This window comes from Botrytis fragariae (genome assembly GCF_013461495.1).
Source record: "Botrytis fragariae strain BVB16 chromosome Unknown tig00000001, whole genome shotgun sequence".
NCBI classification, from domain to species: Eukaryota; Fungi; Ascomycota; class Leotiomycetes; order Helotiales; family Sclerotiniaceae; genus Botrytis; species Botrytis fragariae.
In genome coordinates this window covers 1,802,976-1,816,870 of record NW_023500987.1, presented here as the reverse complement: position 1 = coordinate 1,816,870, position 13,895 = coordinate 1,802,976, and the positions used below count along the sequence as shown (strand labels likewise).

The 13,895-nt window shown below is 44.0% G+C and overlaps 6 protein-coding genes across 6 annotated transcripts; 3 read left to right on the top strand and 3 right to left on the bottom strand.

Annotated features, from left to right (window-relative positions):
- Nucleotides 1-21: 21 nt before the first annotated feature.
- Nucleotides 22-657, top strand: Bfra_000557 (putative integral membrane protein; the record flags this gene model as incomplete). Its single annotated transcript, XM_037331003.1, is given in 3 exon segments — nt 22-52; nt 65-194; nt 324-657. The coding sequence occupies 3 exon segments, from the start codon at nt 22-24 to the stop codon at nt 655-657; spliced, it is 495 nt and encodes a 164-aa protein (XP_037197336.1).
- Nucleotides 658-723: 66 nt separating this feature from the next.
- On the top strand, nt 724-1,398 carry Bfra_000556 (uncharacterized protein; the record flags this gene model as incomplete). Its single annotated transcript, XM_037331002.1, has 3 exons — nt 724-861; nt 999-1,091; nt 1,228-1,398. The coding sequence occupies 3 exons, from the start codon at nt 724-726 to the stop codon at nt 1,396-1,398; spliced, it is 402 nt and encodes a 133-aa protein (XP_037197335.1).
- Nucleotides 1,399-2,545: 1,147 nt separating this feature from the next.
- Nucleotides 2,546-3,073, bottom strand: Bfra_000555 (uncharacterized protein; the record flags this gene model as incomplete). Its single annotated transcript, XM_037331001.1, has 1 exon — nt 2,546-3,073. The coding sequence occupies one exon, from the start codon at nt 3,071-3,073 to the stop codon at nt 2,546-2,548; it is 528 nt and encodes a 175-aa protein (XP_037197334.1).
- Nucleotides 3,074-3,430: 357 nt separating this feature from the next.
- On the bottom strand, nt 3,431-3,758 carry Bfra_000554 (uncharacterized protein; the record flags this gene model as incomplete). The annotated part of the gene is made up of 2 exons (XM_037331000.1): nt 3,431-3,568; nt 3,594-3,758. Coding segments are annotated over 2 exons (303 nt in total), but the record flags the coding sequence as incomplete, so codon positions are not given.
- Nucleotides 3,759-5,852: 2,094 nt separating this feature from the next.
- On the top strand, nt 5,853-7,705 carry Bfra_000553 (putative c2 domain-containing protein; the record flags this gene model as incomplete). Its single annotated transcript, XM_037330999.1, has 2 exons — nt 5,853-6,739; nt 6,790-7,705. The coding sequence occupies 2 exons, from the start codon at nt 5,853-5,855 to the stop codon at nt 7,703-7,705; spliced, it is 1,803 nt and encodes a 600-aa protein (XP_037197332.1).
- Nucleotides 7,706-9,006: 1,301 nt separating this feature from the next.
- On the bottom strand, nt 9,007-12,637 carry Bfra_000552 (putative arf gtpase activator protein; the record flags this gene model as incomplete). The annotated part of the gene is made up of 6 exons (XM_037330998.1): nt 9,007-10,324; nt 10,372-11,758; nt 11,808-11,874; nt 11,923-12,306; nt 12,372-12,505; nt 12,574-12,637. The coding sequence occupies 6 exons, from the start codon at nt 12,635-12,637 to the stop codon at nt 9,007-9,009; spliced, it is 3,354 nt and encodes a 1,117-aa protein (XP_037197331.1).
- Nucleotides 12,638-13,895: the final 1,258 nt, after the last annotated feature.

Sequence of the window (13,895 nt, the reverse complement as noted above, 5' to 3'; positions counted from 1 at the left end):
AAGTTTGCAATGTAGTTATGCATGTGGGCTGCGAGTGGGATCATTCTAGCTGGTTAGTGTCTAGGAACGTTTTGCTCCCGAAGTGATTTGGTGCTAGTCAACCTCAAGGCGCCTCGGAAAAGTTCTTTGGATATCATACGCAGCAGGATCCTGAGACAGGAGAAGGAATTCTTACCTGGCGAGAAAGCCGTCAAGTGGGAGGTACGACAGTTACCATTGATGGAATATTTCAATTCTCTATTTCGATCACTCATTGACTGGCCCTAATTTACCACCATTGTGATAATCGTGCATACCATCGCTTTCGGCTTCACAAAACTCAGTGTGGCCCTCTTGTATCGCCGGCTTTTTGTAGTCAATAGACAATTCAATATCTGGTCTGCGATACTATGTGTGATCATAATCCTGTGGACTATCTCGTTCTGCTTCGCAGTTTTGTTCCAATGTGGTACACATATATCAGCTTTCTGGACTAACGGCATGCTTTTTGGTCAATATTGCGACACTGAATCATGCGAAACAACAATTTTCTGCATCACTGATGTCTTGACCGATTTTGCAATTCTTCTCACTCCAATACCCGTCGTTTGGAAGCCAAAAATGTCGATGGGTGCAAGGCTTGCACTTTGTTCGGTCTTCGCACTCGGTATCTTATGAGTACACTTGTTCGCTATTGATGGCTCTAAATAATCTGCTGATCGAAATAGGTCTGTTGTTGCTGGCATGATTCGAGCAGTTCTTACAGGTATGTTTGCACTTAATACTGAATACGGTTCTCGAGATCTCCTTGGTAAGTACCTTGATCATATAACTGGAGTTGCTGATCCAATATATGAGGCAGCTGCCAGCACCATTTTCGCGGTCTGGTGGTGATAGAATCCAGTTCTGCAATCATTGGAGCATGTCTTCCTGCGGTTCGCCCCTTGTTCCAAGGGAAAAGTCCTGAGAATGTTATCCGTTCTGTCCGATCAACCTTTTCATTGCGATCAAATTCTCAGAGTTCTTCGGCGAATAAATCGGTAAGGAAACAAGGACATAGTGTGGAGGATGAAGTTGAGCTTCGAGCCGCAAGTAAAAGCTCGCAAATCTGTGTATGAATCCCAAACGCCCAAGTATGCCAGAATCTGAACAAGAATGATGTGATCTATTTGCCTTACGCATATTTCTTTACGGGTTGAGGTGGGGAGGGAGAGGGGGAGCCGCTTCCTTGATAATCTTCTCGCTCAGTCGCCAGCGTATAAAGATATTGTTGCGCGGCTCAAGAGCGAAGACTCATTTATTGACATTGGATGCTTCCTCGGTCAAGAATCACGAAAATTGGTGTGGGACCTAAATTTTGCGCCTGCAGATCAGCTCCATGCCGTGGACATTATCAATCACTGGGACTTGGGTTATTAGTTTTTTCGTGACAAGGATACTTCTAAAGTTGACTTTTTTGAAGATGATATGTTGCAACCACGTGAAAGGTTGAATGCATTGCACGGAACGATGGATGTCATCTTAGTGAACCAGATTTTCCCATCAGTGGAATTTAGAGAACCAAACGAGGGGGCTACGCAGTTAGTCAAATTGTCTCGAGATCATCCAGGGAGCTTGAAGTTAGGCTACCAAGCCGGCGTGCCCAAGCAACGGGAGTTACTTGACCCCCCTGGTTCTAAATACAGGTGCCTTCTGCAGTCCCCAGAGACTTGGAAGGGGGTGTGAGATGAAGTTGGGAAGAGAACGGGAACGCAATGGAAAACGGAATCGAGACTGTTGACTTGGGAGCAACTCGGCAATGATCTTAAAGAGACTGCATACATGGGAACAGATGTGTTGACGATGGAATTTGTTATTACCAGGGAGTAATTTGAAACTTAGCAAGGGTGGGTGTATGGATTTGTGGACCCATAGTTTCTGTGAGAAAGGTAGCAATCGAGAAACTGGACATGTGTAAAATGCTCTCAAAGATATCTTCAAATCGGTTGGATTGAATAATCTGCTAGCCTTGAACTTAAGGTAAGTCTGAAGAATTAAAATTCGCCTGATCCTGCGTCATGTCATAATCCTGCGACCAAATTTCTTGAACGGAATGTACTGATTGCACACCCAAAGTGTTTTTAACTGACAGCATATCTCTTCTTCTTGAATCATGACAATAAAGACCGAACCCATGATATTTTTGAATATGACGGGTCCCTCCTCCAATGTATATGTATGGTGAGCAGATGATCTCCTCCATCGGATATAAAGATAGAATTCTGTAGAATGCTCTCCGCTTGGAGAGTCCGGAGAATGCCATATACGCGTCTGAGAAGCGTCGACGTAATGACGTACGAAGCGATATCATTTGGATCAACCATAATGAAGACACCATGCAAGTCCACCCTTCGTGTTTCTTCCAAACCGCATGTCAAACTCGAACAATTCCGAACTTCGCTCTCTTGCATTTCAGATACCCGTACTTGGGTTATCAGAGTACATCAAGTCCTCCCTAAGGACACCTCATGCTTTTTTTCAAATAACTGTAAGCTGGTGATAGACACGTTCTTGAACCTCGAGAATCTTAAAAATGTATATTGGTTGTTCTAGACCGAGTACTATCACGGTGATCAAATTGCTGGGCCTTCGATTCGGGCTCGGATTCGGTCCTGGACAGAGTATTTCTAAACCCGGGCCTTTTCCTCCTCTCCATGTTTCTCAAGATACTATGGACCGTCGCACCATCTTTCCAGCTCCCTAAGATTTTCGACCAATCCTCTTCATCCAACAAGTATAAATCCTCCCGGTCATTTTCCATACTGTATGTTTTGACAATATCGTAAGCATTATAGTCCGGTCGATGGCACACCTCGACTAAGGTTCTGAATATCCATACTTCTTGGTCGGCGGAGCTCCAATTTTCTCTAGGAATACTGCTGGCTCTAATAGGTCGTAGTGGCTTGCCGGATGCAGCCTGTAAGAGTTTGAGATAGCTGGGATTGGATTCGGAATGGTATTTTTCATCTTCTTTACTTGCTTGACGCGAATGATTTTTATGGATTGACTCCGAGGTGCGGGCACACAGCTTTTCGAAAAGGGATTTCAATGGCATGATGACCGAATTGAGAAATCCTAATGTTCAGTAAGGGAGAAATATTGATAATTACGTGAGGAGATAGCAAATGTTTGTATGGATAATTTGATATTAGATTTGAGGAAAATGTGTTTGGGGTGAGATGTAGGTGAGTGACATGTGGCATCTAGTCTTCAACTAGATGTCAACACTTACTAAGTAGTTTATCTTTTGTGATGAAGTAGCGAGCCAAAAATAAGAAAGTACCGGAGCATCACTCTAGTACAGTAGTTGGTATGTAGAGGTAGTTCAAGAAGAACTACAATGTGCGGGGTTTCGAATTCCCTTCAAATTTGAGAATTACTGGCTCAGCGAAACGATCGATTGGATGGCTGATCAATCTGGGCCCCCCAATCTGGATCCATGACACAACTGTATGTCTGGTACAATCCTTATTCCAATGGTATCTGAATAAGCGTCCATTGTCACAGCAATATCAACGATATCAACGCAGTAAACCCCACCAGCCCCGCGCTATGAAAGTGTCGTCTCAATATACTGAGCAATTGAGACTCTTGGAGTTTCCCCACGATATCATGATCGGCATTGACCATGTAATCCGAATATGAGAACTACCCAAACTATTGCCAAGCAACAATGGTTTATACCGATGCTTATTATTGACTTGAAGAATATTATAAAGAATTGTGGCCGAGTTGACTGTCTACCTAGGATCCCGTCATATTCACATCAGAGCAGACCTAGGCAGACGGATCTTTCAGACCATAAGACAGATGGTGGTTTGTGATGTTCAGAAAGTTCATATAGATTGAAAGCTTGGAGAAGAATCGAGGGTAGGAGGGTAGGAGGGTAGGAGGGTAGAAAATAGAAAATAGAAAATAGAAAATAGAAAATAGAAAATAGAAAATAGAAAATAGAAAATAGAAAATAGAAAATAGAAAATAGAAAATAGAAAATAGAAAATAGAAAATAGAAAATAGAAAATAGAAAATAGAAAATAGAAAATAGAAAATAGAAAATAGAAAATAGAAAATAGAAAATAGAAAAAAGTATATACACCTGGGCAGTTCATGATAGATGCACAATTACCTAGGCAGGTACGTACATACCTAGGAGAGCGGAATCTTCACGTGAGATTCCGCCATAAGGGAGGATATTGTGACATTTTACCTGTATCTCATTCGTGCTTTTCCTGCTGCATTCATTGCCTATGTCGTATTTCCCGCCCCTCCCCTTCCCCTTCCCCTCCCCCTCCCCGCCTCCTTTGATCAAGCCAATGGAGAGCAACAAAGCAACGACCCCCCCCTTGTCGTCGTTGTTGTCAAAGATTCATATATATATATATATCCTTCATTTAATTGGACTCGCTTTTCGGCAGTTTTAAATATGTTTTTACTCAATCCATTTTTTCTTTTTCTTCCCCAAGCACTTTATGACGTAGTAGATGACCCCATGTTTGCCATTCTTTCAATTCTCCAATCCAACTGCATGAAAATCTGCACGCCATGATCGAAAAAGGACCATGAGCTTAGAATCTGAGACAGTCAGCAGGCGTCTTATCAATTGGAATCCAAGTATAGTCTAGCGTGTCTCGTTGATAGATTCATAATTTCATCCATTACATTACTCATCCAGGGTTCAAGTCAAACACCAAGACGGCTGTACGGAATCTACGGCTCACAGCTTCTCCAATAAAGTGGTCGATGTGCATACTAAGGATCGTATATAAAGTAACATCTTCCGCATTACTTGATGAAATCCTTGGAAACTTGGTTTTTTTTGATTACCTGTACACAAGACTTGCTTGAGGGAAGTAAGCTTAAAATTAGATCTCGCCGTTGAAAGAAGAAAGAAGATCCCTAGGGAGGGAGACTAGAGCGTATGTGTGGGTGTTATGGGTCCAAGCAGACCTCGGGAGACCTGGCAATTGTTGGTGGTGGAGTTGGTCGGGTCTAGGTAGGAAGGCAATCATACCGATTAGCTACGGGACCAGGGAGACTGTGGCATGTCACTCGACTGGGTAATATGATGAGGATGAGGATGAGGATGAGGATGAGGATAATGAGTCCTTTGGTTTTCTTTCATTCTATATGCATCATCCGAATTCAAGGACGAGTTCCAGTACCGGCACCAGAACACGCACAAGTACAAGTACCAATTCAAGTACAACTAGCCCTTTCCTTTCAGCCCTCTTCCTATCATCCCGTCAACTTTTCCACCTTGCCAAGTAAACTACCCAGCTCTTTCCTCATGCTATCCATCTTGGCAAAAGCTTGAATCAGTCGTTCCGGCACGATACCTGACGATACCTTACGATACCTTACGATACCCGGCTTCAAGTCCTCACTTTGTGCAAGCTGATTGTCACTTCTTGAGCTTCTCTCACACGCTTAAATAACTTAAATAACATTAACAATATCCCTCCCTCCATCCGACTTCATCACAAATCCCGGTGGTACCCGTGCGTCAAACTTTCCATTGTTGACTCGCGCCCATTATACGCATTCACCTTGTATCGACGAAATTAACCCAATTAAAAGGCTTAGTTCCAACCCGTTTGGGCGCCTCTTCGTGATAATCCTTTCCCGTTCTCTCCGTTCAATTGGTCACCTTGAGGATATTAGAATTATCTTCCGTCTTTTTTACTCCCCTCCTTCCGTATCGCATTTTCTTGTCATACAAAGCTTGGCTGTAAGCTCATTTTACAACTACAATCATAATACTCTTTCTTCTTTGCGCAATATTACGCCGTCTCTCCGCGGAATATTCTAAACTCTCCTGGAGAGTATAGACAAAGATGTCGGAAAAAGTCGATCGTCAAGCACTCGGCGACATGTCAAATGGCGCAAATTACCCAGCGCAAGAGAGTCCATCGCAAGTCAATCCAGCGCAAGAGAGTCCAGCAGCCCAAGTAACTCCGGCGCAAAACGGCACACAGCAAAATGGCGACGTAGAGAAACAACACCAAGGCCAATTGCAATCGGCAAAGGAAAAGGTTACCGAGAAACAGCAAAAGTTAAAAGATAAGGCCAATCCTCCTGGTGGTTTCGATGCGACGCCAATTCCCCATGCGCGAGATGGGTATACTGTACGATTTACCTTTCACAGAGCTGAGAATCTTCCTGCCTCGGATCTCAACTCTCGCTCCTCCGACCCTTTTCTTACGGCAACTTTGACATCCTCGCTATTGAAGCGGCACAAGGAAGATCCAGATCTCGTCTTGCGAACCCAAACCATACACAAAAATACAAATCCGGAATGGAATAAGACTTGGACGGTAGCTGGTATTCCCGGAAGTGGCTTCCGCTTAAAATGCCGTCTATACGATGAAGACCCCGCAGATCATGACGACCGATTAGGAAATGTTACAATTCATGTGGAATCACTGGGTCCAAATTGGCAAGGTTTCAAAGAGAGAGGATTTGAGATCAAAAAGAGAATGGGTAGCAAGAGAGCATATGGAGTACGAGCTTGCGCTGCTATGTTTGATAGCAATGTTCACATGGATGTTACACTATATGTCAGCGCGGAATTCTTGGGACCATCCGAGCAACCATATGGCAGAATGTACACTGTCGCGGAAACATATTTCTTCAAGCATTATTCGCCTATGATTGGAAGATTGGCTGGTACTAAAGCTCCTGGAAGCTCATCGGGAGATAAGCCACAAACTGAGAAATACGAGTAAGCAATTCTCCTTCGTACCTAACATCATGTCAATTTTAACAATTTAGTTTCCAAGCAAATCAGATACAACTTCAAGGTCCAGTGCCAGCTGAATTATACCATCGCTTTGTCGAATTCAAACCTTTCGTAAAAGGAATGTTCTCAAAAGCCGGTCTACGAGGACGAGTCTTGAATAAAGCTCTTCATCACCAACACGCCCGTGTGTATAATTTCAGTAACAGTACAGAATACGGAGTATTCAAAGCCCGATCAGAAGAAGCCGCATTGCAGTTTCTCAAAATGGTACACTTTGATGAAGGCGCAAGGATATTCACCTATGTACTCTCACTCGATGGACTTCTTCGATTTACCGAAACAGGCAAGGAGTTCGGTGTTGACCTTTTGTCAAAACATACCATGCACAGCGATGTAAATATTTATATTGCGTGTTCTGGAGAATTCTTCATTCGTCGACTAAAACACCCACGTCGATCAGCTGATGATCCCAGCCAATCTACTCACCCAATCGAAGAGCTTCCAGGAGGACCACCCCACGATGCACCCCCCAAAGACCCCAGCCATTACGAACTGGTGATCGACAATGACAGCGGCACTTACCGACCAAAGGGCTCCCTGCTTCCCCTCCTCAAGAAATTCCTCAATGAGAATCTCCCGGGTCTTCACATCGTTACAAAAGAATGCACCGACGACCATCTTACCAAGATGAAACAAGGACAACGTGAACGCAAGAAGAAGGAAGGAAATGAAATTAACATGGTGCAGAATTCAGATGATGAGATCAGTAGTAGTGACGAGGAAGATTTGAACGATCTGGTGGGCTCAGGACGCAAGAGCAAGAGAGAGAGACTGGTTGCTGGGCTTGAAGATCCAAGTCAGGCAGTCAAGGATCTGAAGAAGGACTATGTACCAGGGAAGTCGAAGGCCCAGAAACAGGAAAATGGAAATCCACCCGAGACAGCGTGATGATGAGGATTGTGAATGGAGGGTTTGGCTGAAGGCTACGATCGAAGGCAAAATCTATCTACAATACTCACATAATCAACCACGACTGGGTCCTCTTGCGACAGGGACTCATGTGAGGGTTAAGGGGATGAAGGGGATGAGGAGGAGGAAGTTAATGGATACCATCACCATACTGGGTGTAAATGAACGCGTCGACGAGTGATATTCTTCCTCACGACCACATCATACCTAACTTAATAACGCATTTCTTTTGTTTATTTGTTTGTTTGTTTTTACGCGAAGTCCCTTTTTTTTGATACCCTCTACTAGGGCCTATTTACCTGTTCTGTTTCCATAATCATCCCCTTCATTAGGCCACGGTGGGATAATAGGGTGGGAGGAACGGAAGAGATTGGAATTGCCCAAGGAAGATGTTTTCTCTCTCTTGTATTGCTTTGCTTTTTGTTGCATTGCTTTGCGCGAGGGATCGTATGGTATGGTATAGTATCGTATAGTCAATGTAGATATCTTTCAGCAGTAGTTTTAAGTACGTTACGTTACGTTGTGTTGATATGTAATGGATTGAATCGATTGGCGTCTATGTTCTTTTGCACAATGAAATGTGTGTAAGTATGCGGGCTTTTTTGAGCAAGTAAGTGTAGGTAAGTGCATCATGTAAATGTGATGGATATATACATAGGTAGGTAGGTAGGTAGGTAGATAGGTAGGAGGTAGGCATGAGACTCCTCGTTCATTCCACCTGCTCGATTCCATTCAATACACAGAATCATAAAGAGGTATGCATACAATCAACAAAGTACTCAGTAGGTATAGAATGTAATGTATGTATGTGTATATGTGTATGTGTATGACACAAAGCATCGTTCCACCATCTCACATCGCATGTGCATCCATCCATCCATTGAGGCAAGCCCAACTAAACCTATCCACTCCACATAACTCATACTCCATTAATATTATTCCTCTCCTTTTCCTAACCTAACCTATCCAAATCCAGGTGTCGAGTGGCTTGCCTGCTTCCATTTCAATTCCTCAAGCGATGGTGGATATCGATACCATACATCGCTCACTATACATGTACAATGAAGCAAACCTCCGTGTCATTCATCATTGTGCCAACCTGCCAGCCATCGGCGAGCCACCTTTCTAGCTATAATATAAGCAAGCCAGCCTTAAGCCAATACAAAATAAAATATTTCAGACCAAGAACACGAAAAACGCCAACAATGCTAATCCCATGGTATCTCCAAATCATCCATCATTCATTAACATACCATGACATGTCATACCATCAAAAAATTTCATGAACGTTCCTGGATGGGCGTTTTAGCTAATCGTCCGCCAGCACTAACACGTTTCTGCAACCTCGCCTCCCGCTCCTTGAGCTTGTCCTGTGGGGTCATTGTGGTTGGCAAGGCCCCTAAAGTATCACTGGTGCCTCCTGCACGTTGCGTCTTTTGTTCGATGTACAGCGTTGCGCTTCGACTTAACGGAAATGCGGGTAGAGAGGTTGGGATCTCAGCCCCATGCTGTATGAGCATTTCTGCAATTGGGAATGGCACAATCTTTGCAGGAGGCTCAACTCGCGTGGAAGACGTAATTTGTGCTGGAGATGCTGGATCAGCAGCAGCGAGAGCCAAAAATACTGAATGAGTTCCACGAGACTTATCCGTGACATTAGGATTTGCCTTGAGCGCCAAGGCATATATCACCTGTTGGACATCGTTCTTCTTGACTGCGGCAAGAAGGGTCTCATCTGCTGTAGCATATCGTGAGAGGGTGGATGAAATTGGTTCCACGAAGGCTCGGTCAACATACTTGGCCGTGATAAATTTCAATCTTTGCTCGCGTGTAGCTTGTGGCGCGGGTTTTGTAGCTAGATCAAGTCTAGCTTCCCAGACCATGTTGGAGACACGATTGCCAACCAATAAAAGTAACTCAACAATGTCCGTGGTAAATGAATTGATATCGAGAGTTAAGGAGCGTACTTTGCTGATATGTGTCCCAAGGGAGCGGTGAATACCACTGCATTCGATACAAAGAATGATGGCTAAGTTGATCGACACCCACTCTGTTTTGATTCCAGATCCACAATCTGCACACCAGCAGTTTCCTTGATCCGTTTCTCGTAGAAGCTGTAATAGTTTATCTGGGCTTTCATCAAAGCTACTGCTACTCGAACGGCCATACGCAGGTCTTGCACCAACAGTCGTTCTTCTAAACACATTGTTTGTGCTAGAGACATTAGTATGGTTTGAAGAATGACCGTGGTTCATCGAAGAACTCTTTCCTGTCAATATCGAACCAATATCTCTTCGGATCGAATGAGGCTCAGGCTGAGGCGCCAAGGCTGGGTAATCTTTCATACCTCTACCCTCAACCGCACTCTGAAGCGCATTATTGATAGCGGAAATCCAATTCTTCATATCGTCTTCCGATGTTGCTTGATATACTCTCTTATAATGAGGTGTTATGACCTCAAAACAAAAACGGCGCTCGGCATCGCGAGCCTCACGAACAGATGCCATACGTAAATCTATGGGCTCCATGTGTAGGTCTAGTCGCTGCTTCCAATTACTATACTCAGAGAGTTTACCGGCATCAAGTACAATCCAAAATCTACGAAAGTCAGTGGGGTTACTGCGTCTATGGCGAGTCAGACTTACTTGTGCCAAGCTTGCTTATTTAGGCCCCTTGGATCTACATGGCTACCAGGCCTGCTCAGAGCCCAGAGAAGACCCTCTTTACGCTGCGTGCCCAACTTCTCACTCGCCGTGATTTGACTGTGATCTTTTTCTTCGAGGTCACGTATGCCACGAAACCGAGGATTTGCGCCCGGGCTTCCTACTTGTCCTCCCACTGTAGACGAGAGGCTACCGGGAGATCTAGAAAACTCCGTCGTGCCACCATTGTTGACTGTAGCAATTGTACTATTTGTCGGCACCGGTCTCAGCTGATGCCCAGTGCTATCCGCTCTGTTGAGCTCAGAATCTGATGTATATGCGCCATTCCCTGAACTCGAGGTTCCAGGTACGATGGGTTCAACTGGGACTGCAGGAACTGTCTCAGGTTCCACATATGTAATAGTACTCTTCTCGAGATTGCGCCGTTTTTCTTCACGTTCAGTCCTCTGGTATTGAAATTCTTTGTCTGCATCCTGCACTTCTGCACTCAATGCTTCTAACTGTGGAAGCATTTGTTCCACCTTCTTGGCTGCTGCGAGATAACTCCTTGTCTGAGCATCTGCATACTTAGTCAAGTGTGACAAAACTTCTTGTTCTTTTCGCCCCCCATGAAGATCCTGCATGAATGAAGAATAATCGAAACGCTTCAGCTCGAAATTCCGACGTTTCGTTTGGTATTTTGTATCGCTCTCAACGCGCTTTTTCTGTTTGAGGGAATCTTGACGTTGACCCAAGTATCTTGAGACATATGCATAATAATCTTTACTTTCTTCCTCGAAGTCTCGTTTCTTTGATTCAGCTTGTTTGATATCGAGGGTATATAATTTTGCAAGTGGCTCTATAATGACTTTCTCGAGATTGAGAGCATTCTGCCTCTCATACTGTAAAATCTCCCGCGCAATCTTATCAAAGTAATGGTCCAAAGCGGGCTGAACTGCGTTTGCATTCGAATTAGATGCTTCTCGAAGCGCTTCCATAAATCCTCCAATGGCATCGTTGCATTGCATCTGAGCAATTTGCGCAGCTTCTGCCTTTCTGAGAACCTTCTTCATCCGTGTGCGCATATTTCCAGTTTTCTGCTCTAATGCTTTCATGGTAGCTCTGAATAACGGCCCATCTTCGGTGGCGCTCATATCTTCACCCGGGCGTTGACAAGAAACATCAACCTTGGGTACATCCGCCATTTGACTTTGAGGAACAACCAGATCGAGGTTAAGGGGATTTGGCGACGGTGGTGCATCTTCGTAGGAAGGTTCTTGTCCGCTCACACGAGAATCGAGGGATTGAGAAGAGGGAAGTCGCAATTTTGGGGGTGGAACAAGATGGAATGGGGGAGATGGCGAGCCTGGCATACTTAACGGTTGTGAATCTAGGTCCTTGTTAGTAGATGATTGGGGCCAAATCAATTAGAGCCTTACTTGAAACCCAGAATGAGAAGCTAGCCAGTGTATTCAATCGATGCGCTCGTTGATCATATTCGAGAAACTAGAGAAATGTTAGGACGAGTAACATATGCGATCCGGCCGAACGTACACTACAATTATTTCTCCAACCACCCCCGCGGTCCTCTGTTGGCTTTGGAGGTCTCCATTTCCAAGACCATTCGAACGACACTGATTGACTGCCTCCAGTAGAATAATCCCCAACCAATTGTACATTGGCATTCTTGTGCAAATTCGGATCGGCATGAAATTCTCGAGTGACTAGATTCTCTACTTCTCGCGCCGTCGAGGCGGATACATATGTAAGTCCATTTATAACTGAATCTATCAATCCGACCACATCTTTTGCGCCATTCGTTGCAGGAAGAAATCCTTGCGATTGTCGAATAATGAATGTGAAGTTGAAGGTAAGTTCTTCTTCGTTATTGATTTTGATGAGGAAATTGGGAGCGGCGCCAGGAAGTGTATCAGGGTCCTGCAGAATTCTGATTAGGATTTTTGGTAATACAAATGCAATGTATATGTATGTATAATCGTTACCTGGACATATTCCACCACAGCACTATCTCCAAGGTCGCGAATCGCAGATACTCTTGTTGCTGGAAAGCCGTTTGGAACAATGTTTAAGAGTGTTTTCCTTCGCTGATTGGTGATTGACAAGGACGATATAGTTACTAGTAGTATATCATAATCAGTCCCCTCCTTCTCTCAAAATTTGGGGAGTATCAATGGAAGTACTAACAGCGAGTTTGATCCCTCAAGTACAATGGCGCGCCATCATCTGGTCTGCTACTAACATTACCCATTTTCCTGTTATGTATGTACGTTCCTCACTGTCTCTCACACTCTCTCCAACACAGACACACGCTCTCTTTCCCTCTGTCTCTCAGGGTTTACCCCACTAAAGTTATCTAGTTGGAAGTCGTTGCAAGAGGTATGGCCCTTGCTCTTGACAATATTGTCGAACACTGTAAAGAAGATGATGTTTTTGGCATCTAATCTGTATAATGGCAATTAAGAACAAATGTAATAAAGAAGGGATTCGGTTGATTATTTTGGCGTATAAGGTTGATATGATATGGTACCCTAAACTCTATGGGATTGCTAGAGTCGAAAGTAAAGAGTACTTCCTAGCAGCTAGACTGGGAGACTGGGAGACCGGTACAGTAAGGTTCTCGCTAGACGGGGTGCTGGTCGTAGTGGTAAAAGATTAGCCTTTGCTTTAGTTCGTCTCTTATTAAAGGCAACCCTGATGTAGTTTCTGTATCTGGGCCGGTATCTGGGTCTGTTTCAACAGTCGTTTCACTGCTGTGGACTTAACGGATCTTGAAGTTACTGTGAGGTAAAGTAGATGCAAGGCTGTGAAGGATCTTACTTATTAGTCCCTGGTAGAGAGAGGGTGTTCATGTAAGTAGATGAGTAAGTGTAGATAGCAGTAGTCGCAATAGTAGATGTATAAATGGAATTAGATGAATAAATGGAATTAGATGAATCTTACTTCTGACTTGTAAGCAAAGCAAGGATATCACTCAAATTCTAGATTGTATGTGATACAATCCCGTGCATTCTTCCCCTCTGCTGTGTCTCGTGTTACTTTTGACTCTTATTTTTCACTATTGCATTCCCTAATAACTGATACCTAAAATATAAAATACTCAAATTCCTCCATGATTATTGTTCACAGCCTCTTACAGCATACCCGTACCCACGCCCACGCCCTTGGTGCTGACGCACATTGTTGGGCTTGTGAATGAAACGGACCAGGACCAACAATCACAGGGCTGTTAACGTATTTAAAAGCGATAGAGTATAACTTGGCATTAAACGGGCCCCACGGGCTCCAAGTGCCTTTCGGTACCTAGATACTAGATAGGTAGTGGAAGCAGATAGTCAGGGGGTCTTTTTTCTCCAGCCAAGTTAATAACAAAAGAGTCACGGTTCTTGGAGTTTGTTCCAGTTTCACTCAAGGTTTGATACGAGTGTTATATTATATATGCGCCTCCATATCTAGTGATGTGTGTGACCAAAAATATCTGAAGATTTGCCTTGGAGAGAGGCAGATTC